We start from the raw sequence: 17,229 nt of genomic DNA, 5'->3' as shown, positions 1-17,229 counted from the left end.
TCCCTGCACTGAGGCCCCAGCTGCTCCCCGGGCTCAGGAGGTCCCAGCCTCGATTATACTTTATTATCCTAATAACATGAAACACAGCTGTTTCCGATCCTGCTCCCAGGACTGACCCTTCCATGCTTCTTCACTTGCTGATCCCTCGAGATCCCTGCAAACTGCCCACTCTGAAGCCCCCGGTCACTGAAGTCAATTCCAACTCATAAGGGCCCCACAGGACAGGGCAGGGCTGCCCCATGGGGTCTCCAAACCTGGAATCCTTACAGAAGGAGCCCTGTGGCAGACTTTGTAATGTGCTGGGCTGCTAAACAAAAGGGCGTCGGTTCAAATCCACTGGTTGCTCTGTAGGAAAGCAACAGGCAACCTCTTCATAAAGGTCTGCAGCCTTGGAGACCTGAGGAAGGCCACTAGGAGTCAGAACTGACCGGGCAGCAAAGAGTTTGGGTTTAATCCTCAGAAGAAGCCAGAGTGTTTGGTGGGTACAAACCATGACCTTCTGGTTGCTCAGCACTTTACCCACCGCACCACGAGGCATCCACAGAGCCTCTACCTGCCATTTCTCCCAGCCACTCACTCCTGCAGTAGGATGATCACTGACCACTAGCCTCTCCCCCCTGTGACCTGTGACACAGGGTCACTTCCTCACTCTTTGTCCCCAGAATGTGGGCACCAAGATGGCCACAGCAGACACCTAGCACAAGGTAACTGTCTTGACCCCAAGCACGTTAACATGCTGGGAATGCACTGTCCTGCACAGCTAGCTGACCATTAGCAGTACAGAAGGGTCCATGTGGGGTGTTTCCCACCACTCACAGGAGCTCTTTTATTAGGGCTCACAGCTCCTGCCCAGGGAGGGAGGGCCCCAGGTAGCACCCCGCAAAACCACCATCCACTGTACTTACCAAACAGACATGGAGCAGGGGCTCGCTGCCACTGGCCAGTGGAGCCTCAGTTTCCTCATCTGTCAAATGAGGTAACAAGAACTTCTGCCTCAGAGGGTGGCTGGGACTGGTGCTAAGGAAGTGGGGAAGGCGTGCGGCAGGTCAAGGGCAGGACCGGAGGGGTACTGTGGCTGCACTTGGGGTGCCATGCACCCCCTGGGGGACAGGAGCCTGTGTGTGCCCCCTGCCTGACACAGAAGCAGCTCAAGGATGTGTCTGGTGATGCCAAGAATCCGCACTGACTCCAGGTGACTCTAGAACTTTGGGGCATCTCCTGGGTGGTCGCGGGTGTCACAGCCCACTAATGACCTGTGTCCAAAACTACACACAGGCAACAGATCCCCGGGAGGCACAAATGATTTGCACTTGACTGCTAACCTCCAGGTTGGCAGTTTGAACCCACCCAACAGCCCTGTGTCAGGAAAGACCTGCTGATCCCCTTCCATTAATAATCACAAAGATTCCACAAGGCAGCTCTACCAGAGGGTCCCTGTAGGCTGGAATCAAACCAACAGCAGGCAGAAGGGCAAGCAGAACAGACAAGCCAGATGCAGTTACACTGTCAGCAGATGGTATTTCCCAAAGGCAGCCATATCTGTAAAGACCTCATTCCATATTTTCTTCTTATGGTGCTGACAATCCCACAGTGAGAAGTGGAGCCTTGTTTCCTGTATCTGAGAAGGCCTGTGACAACTGTCAAGTAATCCTTCCTATGTGAGTTTAAGGTTAAAAGAGGCCATACCTTCTGCCCTTCTTTTGGTCCTGATCTCCTGGGATGCTCCCCCTTCCACACAGCAAACATGCCATGAGGAAGCCCAAGCTAGTCCACGGGGAGAGGAACTGAGGCCGCCAGCCAGCACCCACGGGTGGCACGGCAGGTGATGAGCCTTCATATGTTTCCTGTCCTCAGCCCTGGGTTCTCCAGCTGAGGCCCAGACATGCTGGAGCAGAGACAAGCCTTCCCCATTGTACCCTGTCCAAACTCCTGACCTATAATGTCCAAGAACAAAACAAGTGGCCGTCAGACACTGCTAGAAACCAACCCATTACCGTGACGTGAATTCCAACTCATCGCGAGGTCACAGGACAGAGCAGAGCTGCTCTATAACGTTTCCAAGGCAGAAGCAGACGGTCACACAGGTCCACCCCAGGGTTGTGGGTTTTTCAAAGCACTGACCTGTTACCCCCAAGTGCTTAACCACTGCACTGCCAGGCCTCCTATATGTTAAGCTTTGGGATAATTACTTAGTCTTAAAAACCTGCTGCTGCTAAGTGATTCCAACTTACTGCAACCCCAGCTAGTGGAATATACTTAAAACCACCTCAGAATTTTCTAGACTGTGCCATGACCTCTCATGCCTCCCCACAGTGGCACATTCTGATCCTTGCACTGGGAACGGCCTGGCTAATTCCCAGAGTCCAAGCCAGCTGAGATGTCCCCACCCCCTTGGTGTCCTGCCATCATGCTCTATTTCCCACGCTCCCCATCCCTCTGTCCAACTGTCTGATTTTCCATGGGGTGGGGGTAAGGGGCGATGCACCCTGGAGCCATGGGTACGAATCACAGCTCCACACTAGAGGCTGTGTGGCTTTGAACGGCAGTCGGAAGCACTCTGTGCTCAATTCCTCATCTACAAGCTGGGTGTAATGACAGCTCCCTCCTGAGGGGTTGCTGGGAGAACGGAGGTGTGTGGAAACACACAGTGAGCTGGGCTCACGGTGCGCAGTGTGGAGCAAGCTACCTCGCGTTCCTCTAGCTCCTTACAGCAAGAACTGAGTCCTGCTCCTGCAACCATCCACAGTTCTGACGCTGAGGCACAGCTGGTCCACATGCAGGGGTGAACGGACAGGTGTGGGCCGAGAACGTGCAGACTTGCACTCGGGGTACGCTGTTGGGATGAAGTGAGTGCAGACGGGGGCCGCGTGGGTGCGGCTGCACACCCTCCAGCCACTGAAAGAGGTTGCCCTCTCACAGCTGCACATTTTCAGAGAGAAACCACGGGGCCCCAGGCTCACCGCTGCCCTCCAGACAAGGCCCCCAGCCTGCACCCTCCGCGCTCCTTTCCTGTGCTGTGTCGCACACGTCAGCAACCCACTCCTGAACCCCACACCCACCCACACTGACAGGGGCCTCGACTGGCCAGAACCTTTCACTTCCATCAGCCTCTCTCCACACAAAATTCTTGACCTTTTAAGCTGTTCTGGGGCCAGCCAGTCTGTGAAATACCAATTTGCTGACGGCTTCCTTTATAGAATGATCTGGCAATAAATGCAGTCTAAGAGAGGGGAGGACGGGCGGGCTTGGATCATGACTCAACCGCCCAGACCAGGGTTCCCTAGCCGTAGGGACAAACGGCTCTGCCTCTGAGGAAATGATGGAGCCACACATGACGCTGCCCTCCCATCTCAGGAACAACGTCGCCAGCAGAAGCCTGCACACACCCCCAGATGTGAGCACGAGAACCTGTGCAGAGCAGGAAAGCCGAGATGGGGGACCGTGTCGGGGACCTGTCACCTCACCATCACCTACAGCACTTGCTCTGCTTCCCTAGGGATCCCCAGAGACACAAAATTACTCTATGTCCCCAAAATGGCCCCAACTACGTACCCAGGGGGACAGCAGACCGGGCCTCCAGTCTCTGGAGAGGGACAGTCTCTCTCTCTTCTGCCCTAGAGCCAGGCCCCCGGGACGTTCTGTTCCACTACAGACTCCACATCCTAAGTGATCCAGAGGCCGTGAACCCCATCAGGAGGGAAGGTGTCAGGTCCCTCTCTGCAGAGGACAGGTCATCTGTCTACAGGATCAGGCAGGGACCACAGTCAGGGTAAGGTCCCAGGAGGACACAAGAGGTGAACGACTGGCTTGTAAGTTAGTGAGCTCCCAGGCGATGGCAGTGAGGAAGCAGCGGCTGGGGTTCCAGGCAGCACGTGACTTCACACGTCCCTTCCCACCCTGAGATCCAAGGCTTTCTCTCCTCACTGGCAGCTCCTCTAATCAGAACAGGAAGCTGTAGACTAAGAGATGGCTCTCCCCTGACCCGGCCTCTGTCCAGCATCCTTCCAGAACCGATAACTGAACCGCTGGCCTTGGGTTAATTGCAGGGTCTCAAAGAAGATGTGCTAAAAAGTGCCTTCCCATTATCTCTGCCACAGCTCTTGGGTCCTTCTGAGCTCTGGGGCCGTCCTAAGCTCCCGGGTGCAGGGGGACACCGACACATGTACACCTTCACTCAGTGGGCCCTACTATGCTCCGGGCACTAGTTCTATCAGCCCCCTCGAAGCTCACTCTCCTGTCCAGCACCTAAAGTTGGCCTCCTAGCCCAGCTTTTTATTTCTCATAAACACACTTATCTGAAGTCCCAGAGCCTGGAGAACCGTTAACTCTGGCCCCCTGGAAGGAAGCCTTCTCTGTTCAGCAAAGAGGCCCCAGAACATTCCTTCCCTCTTTCTCAGGACTGGTGGTCAGGACAATGACGTACAAGGGCTACACTGTGGTGGGGAGGGACCGGTGACCCAGGGCCTGGGACTGTCTGGCGGGCAGTTCACTCCCCTTGTCCGCTGCACTTCTGTCTTTACTGACCACGCCTGTTATGGCTTCTTGCCACCCTGAATGCTCTACCTCTTCAACTGGATTTTTCCACCATTCTTGCCTCTGATCGACTGAACACCACGCATTCTTGGCTCTGCCACTAAGAGCCAGCGAGGTCTTCCAGCAGCCAGCAAAGCCTCTACCAGCCGATGAGGTCTTCTACCAGCCAGCAAGATATTCTGTGGTCATGGCCAGAGCCTTGACTGTGTCTATGGGACGATGCTTGATCAGATTCCAAGAGCCAGGTCTGTCCACAGTCCGCAGCTCATTCTCGGTCACTTTCACGGGTGTCAAAGCTGTTTCCCGGGCAAGGGAACGTGCTTCTAGAGGGGAGGAACTTGTCCTACCTACTAGCCGTGCTGGCATGGAGTAGCTCCCAAGACTCAGGCCCGTGTAAGCCCAACCTCTACCCTTACTCTGTAAGAAATCCCTGGCCAGTCGCAGCTTCCTTCACCTTTTTTTCTTTCTTTTCTACTTGTTAACTGATGAAACTACACAGGTAACTGGGAGGGGAGCACAAGCTCATGGTGATGGGTAAAATTACACTGCGCCATCTCGAAGAGGCAGTGACCACTCAGCTGCCGTGGTCACCAGGTCTCCTTAGAGTGTCAGGCCCCTCCACACCCACTGGAGTACAGTGTGACCATCCCCTCATCTCTAGACCTTACTGAACATCAGCTCCCAGTGCTGCCTAAGGGTCACCTGCGCGTGCTAACGCCTCAACACTAGCCACAGGGAACTTGATGTGCACCTGAAGCCCTGATGAGCCCCCTCTCAGTCTCCACCCTGAATGCCTTGTGGTGGTTGAGAATTACTGCCCGGTGGGACCTGGCAGGTAACTGACTCCTTAGAGAATCGGCCTCTCCACCAATGGCAAGATACTAACACCACAGCCACGTCCCCCTGTCCGTACTCAGAACCCACGGTCATCTTCCTGCTCCCTCCTTAAATGTCACTAAAAGGACAGGGAAGGGAGAGAAAGGTGCAAACGATCAAGGACCAAAGATGGCAAAGGAGATGACTGGCAGGAGATGCCAACCAAAGCAAGCCTGGAAGACACTGGTCACTGACGGGGTGGGCAGGGAACAGCTGGAACCTCAGGAACTCTGACTAGTGGATGCGCCAACTGCTCCGATGGCTATGGGTGCAGGTGAAAACGGGAGAGTCTCAACACTGGCACACTTAATCATCACTTCTAAAAGAGGCTAAAGCAGCTCGGTCCTCTGAGAACCTGGCCCAGGTGAGGGCAGCAATGAGGAGGCTGTGAGAAACACAGACATTAAGGCCACACAGGAAAACTGACAGGCACCTTCCCCATTCTGTACCCTTAAGATGCCCAGTTTTTAACTCCTGGCAGATGAGAAAATTGTCCCCTAGGGAAGCAGGCTCAGAATCAGAAAGCCGTTACTTGGTGCCTGCCTGCCCCCCAGCGCCACATGAAAACGTCAGAGGAAATGCCTGTGTTCTATCACACAACCGGACGCCGGCAAGTCAAAGCTCCATCCTTACCTACAAAGACCAGCCAAGGACAAGCAGACATTTGAGGAGAGCTCCCAAGGCAAAGGTCAAAGATCAAAACACATAAACAAACGAAAGGAATTCAGAGGAGATAAAGATAACGCAGGAAACAGAAGAAAACTGTCATTAATATCTCCCGGGAGAGAAGAAGAGATATTCTTGGTATTGTTCCAGGACCAAGGAAAAGAGATCATAAAAAATGAACACGCAAAGGCTCCTGACATACAGTTAAAACAAAAGAAATGAAACATTCTCTAGAAAAGCTCAAAGGTAAAGATTTTAAAAGCAACAAACTGGGGGAGGGGGGGGAATATAGCTGGAAAAAATGGTAAAGAAAATTCTAGGCTCCATCTGAAGCTGTGTCCTACAGTCCGGGTGTTTTTATTCAGTGCTCGGGAGACTAGACATGGCAAGATGCTACGCTGCAATCCCAAAGGCACACTGTTCAATCTGCCAGATGCTCCACGGGAGAAGGACGGGAAGTCTTCTCCCGTGCGATTTGCTGCCTCTGAAAACCCGCCGACGGTCAGCTCTGGGTTGGCTCCAACTCACTGGCACACAGCAGCAACACCTCGAGCTGCAGCTCATGAAGAATTACAGGGGAAGGTGGGATGCAGGGAAGAAGAAGGGAAGAAATAGTCAGAGATGCATGCAGGGGTATTTCCAAGACCATAAGAGGTTCCAGGACACACTGGGGCTGATGAAGATCAGATCCTAAAGGCAGGAGGAAAAAAGCAGCTCAGATACACAAGCACTATGTCTGAAAGCAGACAGTGACAGCATGCCTTCAAAAGTCAGGGAGAGGAACTGGCAACTGTATTCTCAGACAAACACCTATCAATCAAACACATTTTCAACATGAAGGCTGGATGAACCTCCAAAACTATGCACATTCCTGAGAAAAATCTTTAGATCTTTTTATTATTTCTTTGTGTGTGTATCGTCAAATCAGATCTGACTGGTACAGGAGGAGATTGTCCCTCCTCTTCCAGCAGAGGATCTGGTGGATTCGAACCGCTCTCCTCTGGGACTGCAGTGCAGCTTCTTGCCACTAGGCCACCAGAGCTCGCTGAAAATATTTTACATTTTAAACAAAGACACGCTCTGTTGTTGTGTGCTGTCCAGTCAGAACCGACCCAAAGCTGATCCTCCAGCAGGTTTTAAGAGGGAGTGAGTGAACAGTAAGAGAGGAGACTTTTCACCCTTCTTTGATGGAGCAGTTGGTGGATTTGAACCGTGTGCCTTCTTTGGGATTATAGTGCAGCTTCTTACCACCAGGCCACCAGGGAAGTAGGTCTTTAAAAACAAACAATAGTTTAACTAGTAAAGAACATCTACCATGAGTATTGTGCTCTTTTAAGATCCATCTATAAAGAGTCTGAAAGCCGGACAGTGACTAAGGATGACAGAAGTGATGCCTTTGAGCTGTGGTGTTAGGGAAGAGCACTGAATATCCACGGACCGCCAAAACAACAGATAGGTTTTAGAGAAAGTGCAGCCAGAGCGAGCCTTGGAGGTAAGGTTGGCAAAGCTTCATCCCATGTGCTGTGGACATGTTAACAGAAGAGGCTAATCCTTGGAAAGGTGGAGGGCCAGCGAAGGAGAGGAAGACCCTCAAAGAGACTGGACTGACCCAGTGACTGCAGCAGTGGACCCATGTGTGTCAGAGATGATGAGGATGGTGCAGCTTAGGGCAGGGCTCAGATCTGTTGTTCACAGGGTCACTCTGAGTCACACTCGATGGCACCTATCAGCATATGGGGTCAGGTCGATAACAGCAACTTTAAAATAAGACAGGAATCTTAGGGGAGCAGTGAGCTGATGTTAAAAGGGAGAAACAAGTTGGGAAAGGGGGGTAGAATGATTGCACTCCTCAGAGAACAGTCAACGTCACTGAATTACCCATGTAGAAACTCGTGAGCTGGAGCATGTGGAACTGATACATACTGGAGCCTTGGTGGCACAAGACGTTAAGTTTGGGGGCTGCTAACTGGAAAGTCAGCAGTTCAAACTCACTGGCCACTCCACAGGAGAAAAAGATCAGGTTGATGGTTTCCACTGAGACTTCTGACCTCCAAAATCTGATGGAGTATTGCCAGGAGTCGGAACTGACCGACAGCGGTGGGTACGTTGTTTGTTACGTTTGTCCTCATATCAATGACAACAACATTAAGAGCAAAAAAAATTTTGTGCCATACACACATTTTCAAGCCATCTATTTTCTCAGGACATTCCTATGATATGTTTCAACCAAAAAGAGAGAAAACATAAAGCGGGGAAGACATCTAGGAGGCCGTAATTCAACACATGAGAGGCCAAGAGAATTCCCAGGACGACGGTGAGTGAGAGAACCAGGCAAGAGCTGAGCAGACAAAGGTCCTGAGAGGGGCCAGCCTTGACTGGAGAGATGTGAGGGGCTCCAGGAAGGACGTCGGGGAGGAGAGGAAACCCAAGTCTGTCAGTCAGGACTCGACCAGCCCTAACGAGTCAGAGCCACTCACAGCTGAGCCTCCAGCGGGTTCTCGGTTCTTGGACGCTTTGAAAAGCAGGGAAGGAGACTGCCCGTCTTTCTCCTGTGCCAGCGTGCTGCTGGATTCGAACCGCGAGGCACTGCCTTCGAGTTAACAGTGCCATTTCCTACAAGACTATGCCGCTGGAGCGTCCCAGTACTGAGAGTATATTTAATTCAATTAAAGTAACTAAAATCAATGATGTTGTCATTAGATGATGCCGACTCTTATCGACCCCACATCACAGAGCAACACTGCCTCCCGGGATTTTCTAGGCTGCAGTCTTTATAGAAGCAGAGCACCAGGCCTTTTTCAGTGCATCTGAACCACCAAGGATTTAATCCACTGACCTTTTGGTTAGCAGCCAAGTGTTTAACTATTGTGCCAACAAAGCTCCTTCCAAACGAATGATAAAACCCAAACTCAGTAGCATCAACTCAGTTCTAACTCACAGCGGTCCTCCATGGGGCTTCTTAAACTGTGGGAGGGGACTGCCCATCTCAGAGATTCTGGGGGATTCAAACTGCAGGCAAGGCATGGCCTTTGGGTAGAAGCAACTTCCTATCGACTGCACCACCGGAGGTCCTTAATCCAATGAGAAGCACAAACAAAACTGGGCAAACCAAGGAGACAGCACAAAACTACAGCAAAAAACAAAAAGTTGTTCAAAACAAGGAAAAGTGATCTCGGGACACTGAGGCTTAGCTTTGAACAGCATCTAGGAGAGAGAGTTATGCAAACACTGAATAAAGACTTGGGGGAATCTGTGGCACAATCACATGAACAGATAAGGACAAGAAAACCAGTGGGCAGCCCCGAGCCATCTGCTGCCACCTCTCGTAGCAACACCAGAGCTCTCTAGCTGTGCACGGATGTGTATATGTGGTGTGGGGTGTAAAATGCAGGTGTGCGTCACTTAATACTCACTATACTGTCTAAGAAACAGGACATCATGTGTTTGGGGGCATTGTGCAAGCACCTGTGTCTGAGGTGCAGAGCACTGCGAACCCGCGGTTATCCCTGAGAACCTGGCCAGGAGGGGACGATACAGGCCAGGTCACTGAGCCAGGGCTGGGGTGCCTTAGTACACAGCTTCCCATCAAGGTCCTGTAGACCACACAGAACATGGAGATTGGACCCATCGAGTCTCAAAAGCCAGGGAAGCAGGGCTGGGAGTGTGGACCTGGGTCTTCATCGCCACAGACAAGGTGACTTCCAAGCTACACACGACATCTGGGCAGAAGCGGGAATCTGAGTTAAGATGAGGATCTGGCACCTCGGCACCCATACACCTGGGCACCCAGGCCACAGATGTGCATGAGGACGTGTATTATACTCTTGGACACTATACACCAAACAGACATAAAAGAGATGCATCAATACAGCCCAAATCAAAACTGTCTACGGTAGGAGTCCTCATTAACACTATGTACAGTGCAAAAATTCAGAAACAACAGTATTAGGAATTACCTAAAAGAATTTTTTTTTTCTGTAAAGCCAGATGGGGAAGAAAAGCTTAAATAATTGAATTTTAAAATGGATGCACAAGGGTCATTCTGTGTTTAACCAACCATGCTGCACAAATTATTTTAACAAAAATGAAAGTTTAGTTTAGCATTAAAACCATCAGACTTGTTCAAAAGAAATCGAGCTCTAAGTCGCCCTCCTCCCTTTAGTGCAGGACCCCGCCCTAGCCCCTGCCCCGCTCTCAGGCCCGCATGCTCTCTCATCCCGGACTCAGCCCATCATGTCCAGCGTGCGGGGAACACTCCCAGGGCAGCCAGCTGCATGGAACTGCCAGAGAAAAGAAGAGAAGGCAAGGGACTGAGACACTGAGTGGAGGGGGACGAAAGGGCAAGACAGGCTGAGCCAGGACCCCAAAGCTGGGAGCACCGGAGTGGCCAGGACCTGTTAGCAGCTGCAGAGCAGTCTGTAAACTCCGAGAGGAGAGGCAGAGGGGATAAGGGTGTTGCTAGGAGATGTGCTGCTGGGGGCACCCAACTTCCTTCTAGGACCTTTGCCAGTGGGGTGGGGGGAAGGTCAGCCAGACGAGCTGAACAAAGAGACCAGGTGGGGGGCACAGTGCCCACCGGCCACCTGCTGCCACCACCAGGAGCAATGCCAGGGCTGCTTGGCTGGTTCCCACACTCAATGCTGAGAGCTGAGGGAGAAGGAGCCGACACTTGTCCCTGGTCCCCCTGACGGGAAGCAGCGTCTGCTGTCTGAGGAAATAATGTTGGAAGTGGTGCTCCTAGGTGCCAGAGTGAGGTGAGCACTCAAAAGGCACAGGACTCTGAGCACCCACACACCACTGCTACTACTGATGGCTCCCCGAAATGCCCAGAGGTGCTCTTTGGGGTTCTGCTGTTTTGGAGGAGGAACGTCAGCTGTGGTTCTGATCTGCTCGGTCGGTGCCCTCGCCTGGAGGGGCAAGCCTGGAAGCCCAGCGGGAGGAGGAGTTGTTAGATGCCGTCAAGTCGACTATGAAACTATGAAGAGCCTGGAAAGCCAGTGACGGATGCAGGGCACACAGCATCATCTCAATGCCGTCGAGTCAGACAGACTCATGGCTGAGTCTCCGAGGCTGTAAATCACCCAGCACAGGAGACTGCCCATCTTTCTCACGAGGAGTTGCTGTCATAGAGGCTGAGCCGTTGAACTCCCTGGCAAGGCACATGGCAGGCGTTTAGTAATCATCCCCCGCGCTGGCCCTACTGACACTTCACTTCAAAATCGGCAACAACAAAGCATGCACCTGGTCTATGCACTAGTGTCTGCACAGGTGGCAGGGCACGGCGTGTGCACAGGCTGGGAGCCAGAGGTCAAGGAACCCTCTGTATAGAGGGAACAGCGAAGCCAGGGCTGAAGGACGAGAAGGAGCTGCCAGACCGAGAGTGGGGCTGAGCTTCTCAGGTCCTGGGACACACGTGACGTGCCAAGCCCAAATGTACCCAGGGCAGCTGCAGGAGAGGGAGAGGTGGGCGGGGCCCCAGTGAGCTCCTGCCACGTCCTCACCAAGTCTGAGTGCCCATGAGTCCTCAGGATGCACAAGGTCAAAGGGTGACAGGAAGAGAGGCAACAGCACCTTGGGGACAAGGACGGTGCACTTCATCTTGCATGGAGCCCAGGGACAGGAACCCCCAGGTCAAAGAGAGCATATACCGTCTGTCAGGACAGCTGTCCCCAGCACAGGGGAAAGCACGTCTGGTCACTTCACCTTGATGGGCTGTGCAGGGTGGGGGTGGGCGTGGGAGAGCACGTGAGGCTCAGAGCATGGGCACCACAGGGCTCGGACAAAGACACAGGACATGTGAGCATCAAAGTGGGAGAATACATGTGCCCAAGGGAAGGATGGGGCAGGTCACAGGATGCCCAAGCCCGAGGGGTGGGCGCCAGAGCGGGGTCTTGAGCTAAGTGAAAAGCGATTCTGAAAAACAGATTCCAGGACCCTCCTGTCCACATGGGCGGGCCATCGTGGCACCTCCACCCTCTCGCTCAGGGGCCCTTCCTCCACACAGAGCAGGGCTTAATGTCCAGTCATGTCCCATTCTGGCCATCAGTAGTTAAACAATAGAAAAACAAAACTATTTGGATTTCTCTGTGTGGACCAACAAGCTGTACTTCCTCTGTCCTTCCCACTCATTGCAACCCCCCCCTTAGACTGTTCTCTCCGTGGTACCACACCCCCCCATGAACAGGCCCCTTGCAAACTGCCCCCCTCAGTCACAAACTACTCTCCCCCCAGCAGTGCCCCCCAAGCCCAGGCCCCCTCACAACTCTTCGGTCACTGAGATTTCTCCCCCAGCAGTGCCCCCCACACCCAGGTCCCTCAAAATACCCCTTCAGTCACAGACCACTTCCCCCACACCCAGGTCCCTCAAAATACCCCTTCAGTCACAGACCACTTTCCTCCTAGCATAGCGTTCCCCAAGCCCAGGCACCTCATAAATCCCCTCACTGAGCTCTGTCTCCCAGCACAGTTCCCCCAAACATACCCAGACCTCTCGGTCTCTCTCACCGAGGGTGAGTGTTCCTTTCTTCCCAGAACATGTTCATCCCCAGCACCCACCTGACCAAAGCCAACTCATTCTTTGAGTCACAGGTTACCCGTTCCCTCCTCCCTGCAGCCCCCCAAGGTCAGCCCTCCGAAGCTCGCTCAGTGGTGGGACTGGCTGAGTGGCCACACGCTCCTGGAGGCTGGGAGCCAAGGAGTGTCTCCTTTTTATAACACAAGTGTTAACACCCTCTACACACAGAATGAGGCCTCTTCTCTGGCAGCACAGAATGAGGACAGCTGGGCAGAGGTCCTGCACCCACTCCTCAACCGGGCACAGGTTCCTGGAGAGCCCCTCATCCCCTCTACCTTGTTCTCCATTTACAGGTGGATTACAGATTTATGGCTCCTCCCTGTGAGAGATGCCAGAACTGAGAAGAAAGAAACAGGTGGAGGGTCACAGTCCAGGTGTCTGGGAAGGTTTTCCCACAGGGTGTCTCTAAGGGGTGCCCTAACTCCACCTGTACTGGCATCACCTGTCTCGGGGAGCTCTGATGGCATGGCCCATAGGTAGCTGTGCTGTCAATGCCGAGGTGGCGCCTCTCTGGCAGTTCGAACCCACCAGGAGGCTCTTGGGTGAGAGATGGGCCATCTGCTCCAGTGTGATTTACAGCACCTGAAAGCCTGCTGGAGTCAGCTATGACTCTTTTCTGACTTGATGGCAACTGAGTCTGAGTTCAGAGCTGTTACCTGACAATGTGGGCCTCGATGGAGAAGCTGAGGTGGGCCATGAAGTAAGGAGTGGGTTACAGCAGCCGCTATGAGCCTCAGGGGCCTCTAGAAGCAATGCGGGCAGAGGGACTTCTTTCCCGCTGTGGTGTCGGGCTTATCATTCAAATTGGTTTTCCTCTCAATGACTGCTATGTGGCCAGGGGGTGGGGGGGAATATATATATATATGTGAAGAGGGTGTGTCTTCCTTTCCACAAGGCGGACAGAGCAGATTTAGAGGCAGATTCTGAGAATCTGACCACCAGCAAAGAGGAAGCAGAGAATGCAGTGCACGCCCTCTGGGGCCAGAGATTCTTGTGCCCTCCAGACCTACAGGAGAGCAGGAGCAGCCGCAGCAGTGAATTAGGGACCTGAGGTGAGGCAGAGCCGACCTGGGACTGCTACTCTAAGGAACCAGGAGCCGGGCCTTTGCCCAAGCTTACTGGAGAACTTAGGGGGAGACATCAGAGTCAGCAGGACTAAGAGAGCTAAGCTGGCCCATGCAGCTGGCCTAAAGGTTCAAGGTGGAGGGTTCAAGGGCCTGTGACCACACTTCAGAAGCTGTCCTGAGAAACCGCGTCCTGTTGATTTCCCTAATAAACCCCGTAATCGGGAGTATGATCATGTGTGGTCTGGTGCGCCACTGCAATGGATTTCAGACCCAGAAGCGCAGTAAGCTTGGTGATGGGATTAGAAGTAGGTGCAAGAAGTGTGTGGGACATGTCTGACCCCGTGGACACTGGCTCTGTGCTGTGGATGCTGCTGCTGAGGACAGCTCCCCTTTGTGGAATGTGGAGAAATCAGATATGGCTGTCTCCATGCCTCCCTCCCTAGGGCGGCCTAGTGGTAAGAAGCTGCGCTGCAATCCCAACGGTATGTGGTTCAAATCCCCAGGTGTTCCATGGGAGGATGCGTAAACTCCTGTGTGATTTACCGTCTCTGAAAACCTACAGGAGGGTCAGCCGTGAGCCAGTCGGACGGGATGGCTCACAACAACAACAAGCCTCCTTGTTCCTGACACTCCCAGACGCCAGCAAGGGTGGGGAGCAGTTCACTGCGAAGACACCAGGAGCCAACAAGGCCTGTGGCCCTTGCCCCTGGCTGGCACTTGAGCCAATGAGGCCACGGGGCCGGGCCCTCGCCGGCGCGCCCGCACACACTCACCCTCGTAGCAGTCGCGCACCGTGCCGAAGTACACGTAGTACTGGTCGTTGGTGAAGAAGAGGAGGCTGAGCCAGGAGTCAAAGGCGTAGATGGGCACGATGAAGAGGATGCGGACGATGTAGCGCTGCTCGTTGGGACAGCTGTAGCACCGCAGGTGCATGTAGATCTGCAGAGGAGGAAGGCTCAGGTCGGCCAGGCCCCACGGCCGCCAGCCAGGCCACCCAACTGCCCAACTCCTCTCCTCCCCCACTGAGGGGCCCATCGGCTGTGCTGTGACTTGCAGCTCTATGATTTCTAGTTCTGAGACGTGTCCCTGAGCCACGCGTCCTCTGTGAAATGACAGCGGGGAGACCCACCCCAGGAGTCGTGCACCACGGCTGCAGCGAGCATGGACCTGACACTGGTTATTGATTAGTGTGGCCTGTTATTATTGTTGTTAGGTGTCGTCAAGTCGACTACAATCCATAGTGACCCTGTGAACCAACGCTCTGAGCTTTGCCCTATATCCTGAGGCAACCTCAGCATCCCTGACACAACTGCCCGCACTTCCACAATCACCGTGTCATCCCATCTCCCCCAGGGTCTTCCTCTCTTATGCTGACCCTCTACCCTTCCAGGCACGATGTCCTTTTCTCTTTGTGGACTCATCCCTCCTGACAACATGTCCAAAGTACGTGAGCCCAATCCCTGGCTCCAAGGAGCAACCTGGTTTCACTCCCCCCAGGACGGACCCTCGCCTAAATCTGTTTATTGTGTTGGTTGGTTTGTGCATTTTTAAATTTTTTCTGATTTATTTACAAAGTTTGAATACACTTTTTCACAAAAGATCCTTCCCATTTCCTTCACCCCACCCACCCATCGAATTGTGCAGCCCTATGACTAACAGCCCACCCCCATCCTCACCCCTCTATTTCTAACCCCCCCTTTGGGCCCTCACAGTCATTCTACAATAATGGTTTTATAAAGTACCCTAAATCTGTTTTGAAGGAAGTGCAACCAGAGTGCTCCTCAGAGGCAAGAATGATGACATTTCACCCCACATTTGGGCACGCCGTCAGGAATGTCTGCTGTTAGGGACCTCTCCAAAGTACTGAAGAGCAATGGTGTTTCTCTGGAGACTAAGGTGCGTCTGATACAGGCTATGGTCTTTGCTATCACTTGTTATGCATCAGAAAGTTGGACAGTGATTAAGGAGATTAGAAGGAGAATTGATGCCTCTGAGCTGTGGTGCTGGAGAAGAGTACTGAGGGTACCATGGACTGCCAAGAAAACAAACAGATTCATCCTGGAAAGGGTTAAACCAGGCTGCTCCTTGGAGGCAAGGATTCTGAGGCTCTGTCTGACATACTTTGGACATGTTGTAAGGAGGGACCGGTCCTTGGAGAAGGACATCATGCTTGGGAGGATGGAGGGACAGCGCACAGGGGAAGGTAAGGCCCTCTATGAGGTAGATTGATTCAGTGACTGGGGTAATCGGGATGGGTGTGCCAGAGGCAGTGCGACTGACACAGGATAGAGCAGAGTTTAGGGCTGTTGCACACAGGGTCGCTATGAGTCGCAAGCGACTCGACGGCACATAACAACAACAACAACATCAGGAGGGTCTAGTCCTTTGAAAAAGACATCATGGTGGGAAAGGTGGAGGGTCAGGAAGAAAGAGACTGTCCATGAGATGGACTGACAGTGACTGTGGTCATGGACGACATGAGGACAGTGCAGGTTTCAGGTCTGTTGTTTGTAGGGTCACAGGGCAGTAGTCGACTCAGTGGCACCTAACAGCAACCATCTCGCCTAACAGAAAGTCTGCTGATCGAGCTACCTCCTTTAGGGTTCTTTCAAGGGGTTCTGGGGCTCCTGACTCCCGGGTACCTGGTGGCAGGTGATGAGCAGGGCCGTCCACACGAAGAAGCCGGAGATGGCCTGTGCAGCGGTGGTCATCAGGAACACAGGCTGCTCCATGGCCGTGGGGCTGCCCTCAGGGACGGCGGAGACGCTGGGTGAGGCGGCTGCGGTGGTGGGCGAGGCGGGGTCCGGGGCCAGTGCGGCCCCCCTCACTGTCATGGTGCCAGCAGCAGGGGGCTGCCTGAGAGGCACCCCTGGAGGAAGTGACAAGCTAACCTACAGAGGGGAAAAAACAACAAACAACTCAATGTTAGTCCCTCCCCTGGGTCAGTGGCGGGCTCAATGGCTTAGCAGGACTCTTCCCACTCTGTCCACCCACCAGCACGTCCAGCCACCGTCACCTCTCCCCGGGATAACAGCAGATTCCCACCCATCTCTGCTTCCACACTCAGCCCCACCAACAGTCACCAGTTGGACATGCCTTTTAAGACGTGAGCCGAGTTCAGACTCGGCTCAAAACCCTCCAGTAACTCCCATCTCCTTCAGAGTAAAGGCTGACGTGCTCCCAGCAGCCCACAGGGTGCTGCCCGATGGCTGGGCCTTCTGACCTGACTCCAACCACCTCCACCTCATCCATCATCCACACTGGCCTCGCCGTACATGGCAGGACCGCTCCTGCCAGGGGCCCTTGGCTCCGCCTCCGCCTGACCCCTGGGCTTGCTCCACCGCGTCCTTTCAGTCTCTTCCCTGATGAGAGCACTCATTACAGTTGAACCCGGGGACTAACCTACTTTTATTCTATTCATTCAAGTTCTCTATTGGCTGTGGAGCCCGTGTGAATAGTGACACATGCATCGTGGGTGCTCAGATCCTGTGGAGCTGAACACTGGTGTGATCT

General features: G+C 53.4%; 1 protein-coding gene across 1 annotated transcript in view; it reads right to left on the bottom strand.

The window, feature by feature from the left end:
- TMEM184B (transmembrane protein 184B) overlaps positions 1–16,603 on the bottom strand; it is a 26,706-nt gene extending 10,103 nt beyond the window's left edge. Inside the window, exons 1-2 of the mRNA XM_006890125.1 lie at positions 16,359–16,603; positions 14,490–14,655 (exon numbers count right to left, since the gene is read on the bottom strand). Coding sequence (XP_006890187.1) covers positions 14,490–14,655; positions 16,359–16,550 — 358 coding nt within the window. The 5' untranslated portion in view covers positions 16,551–16,603. The remainder of the gene's footprint in view (positions 1–14,489; positions 14,656–16,358) is intronic.
- Positions 16,604–17,229: the final 626 nt, after the last annotated feature.

The sequence above is a fragment of the Elephantulus edwardii genome, unplaced genomic scaffold (assembly GCF_000299155.1).
Source record: "Elephantulus edwardii isolate Elephantulus edwardi_28Jun2011 unplaced genomic scaffold, EleEdw1.0 scaffold00086, whole genome shotgun sequence".
Classification (NCBI taxonomy): domain Eukaryota; kingdom Metazoa; phylum Chordata; class Mammalia; order Macroscelidea; family Macroscelididae; genus Elephantulus; species Elephantulus edwardii.
This window is presented reverse-complemented; position numbering and strand designations above follow the sequence as displayed.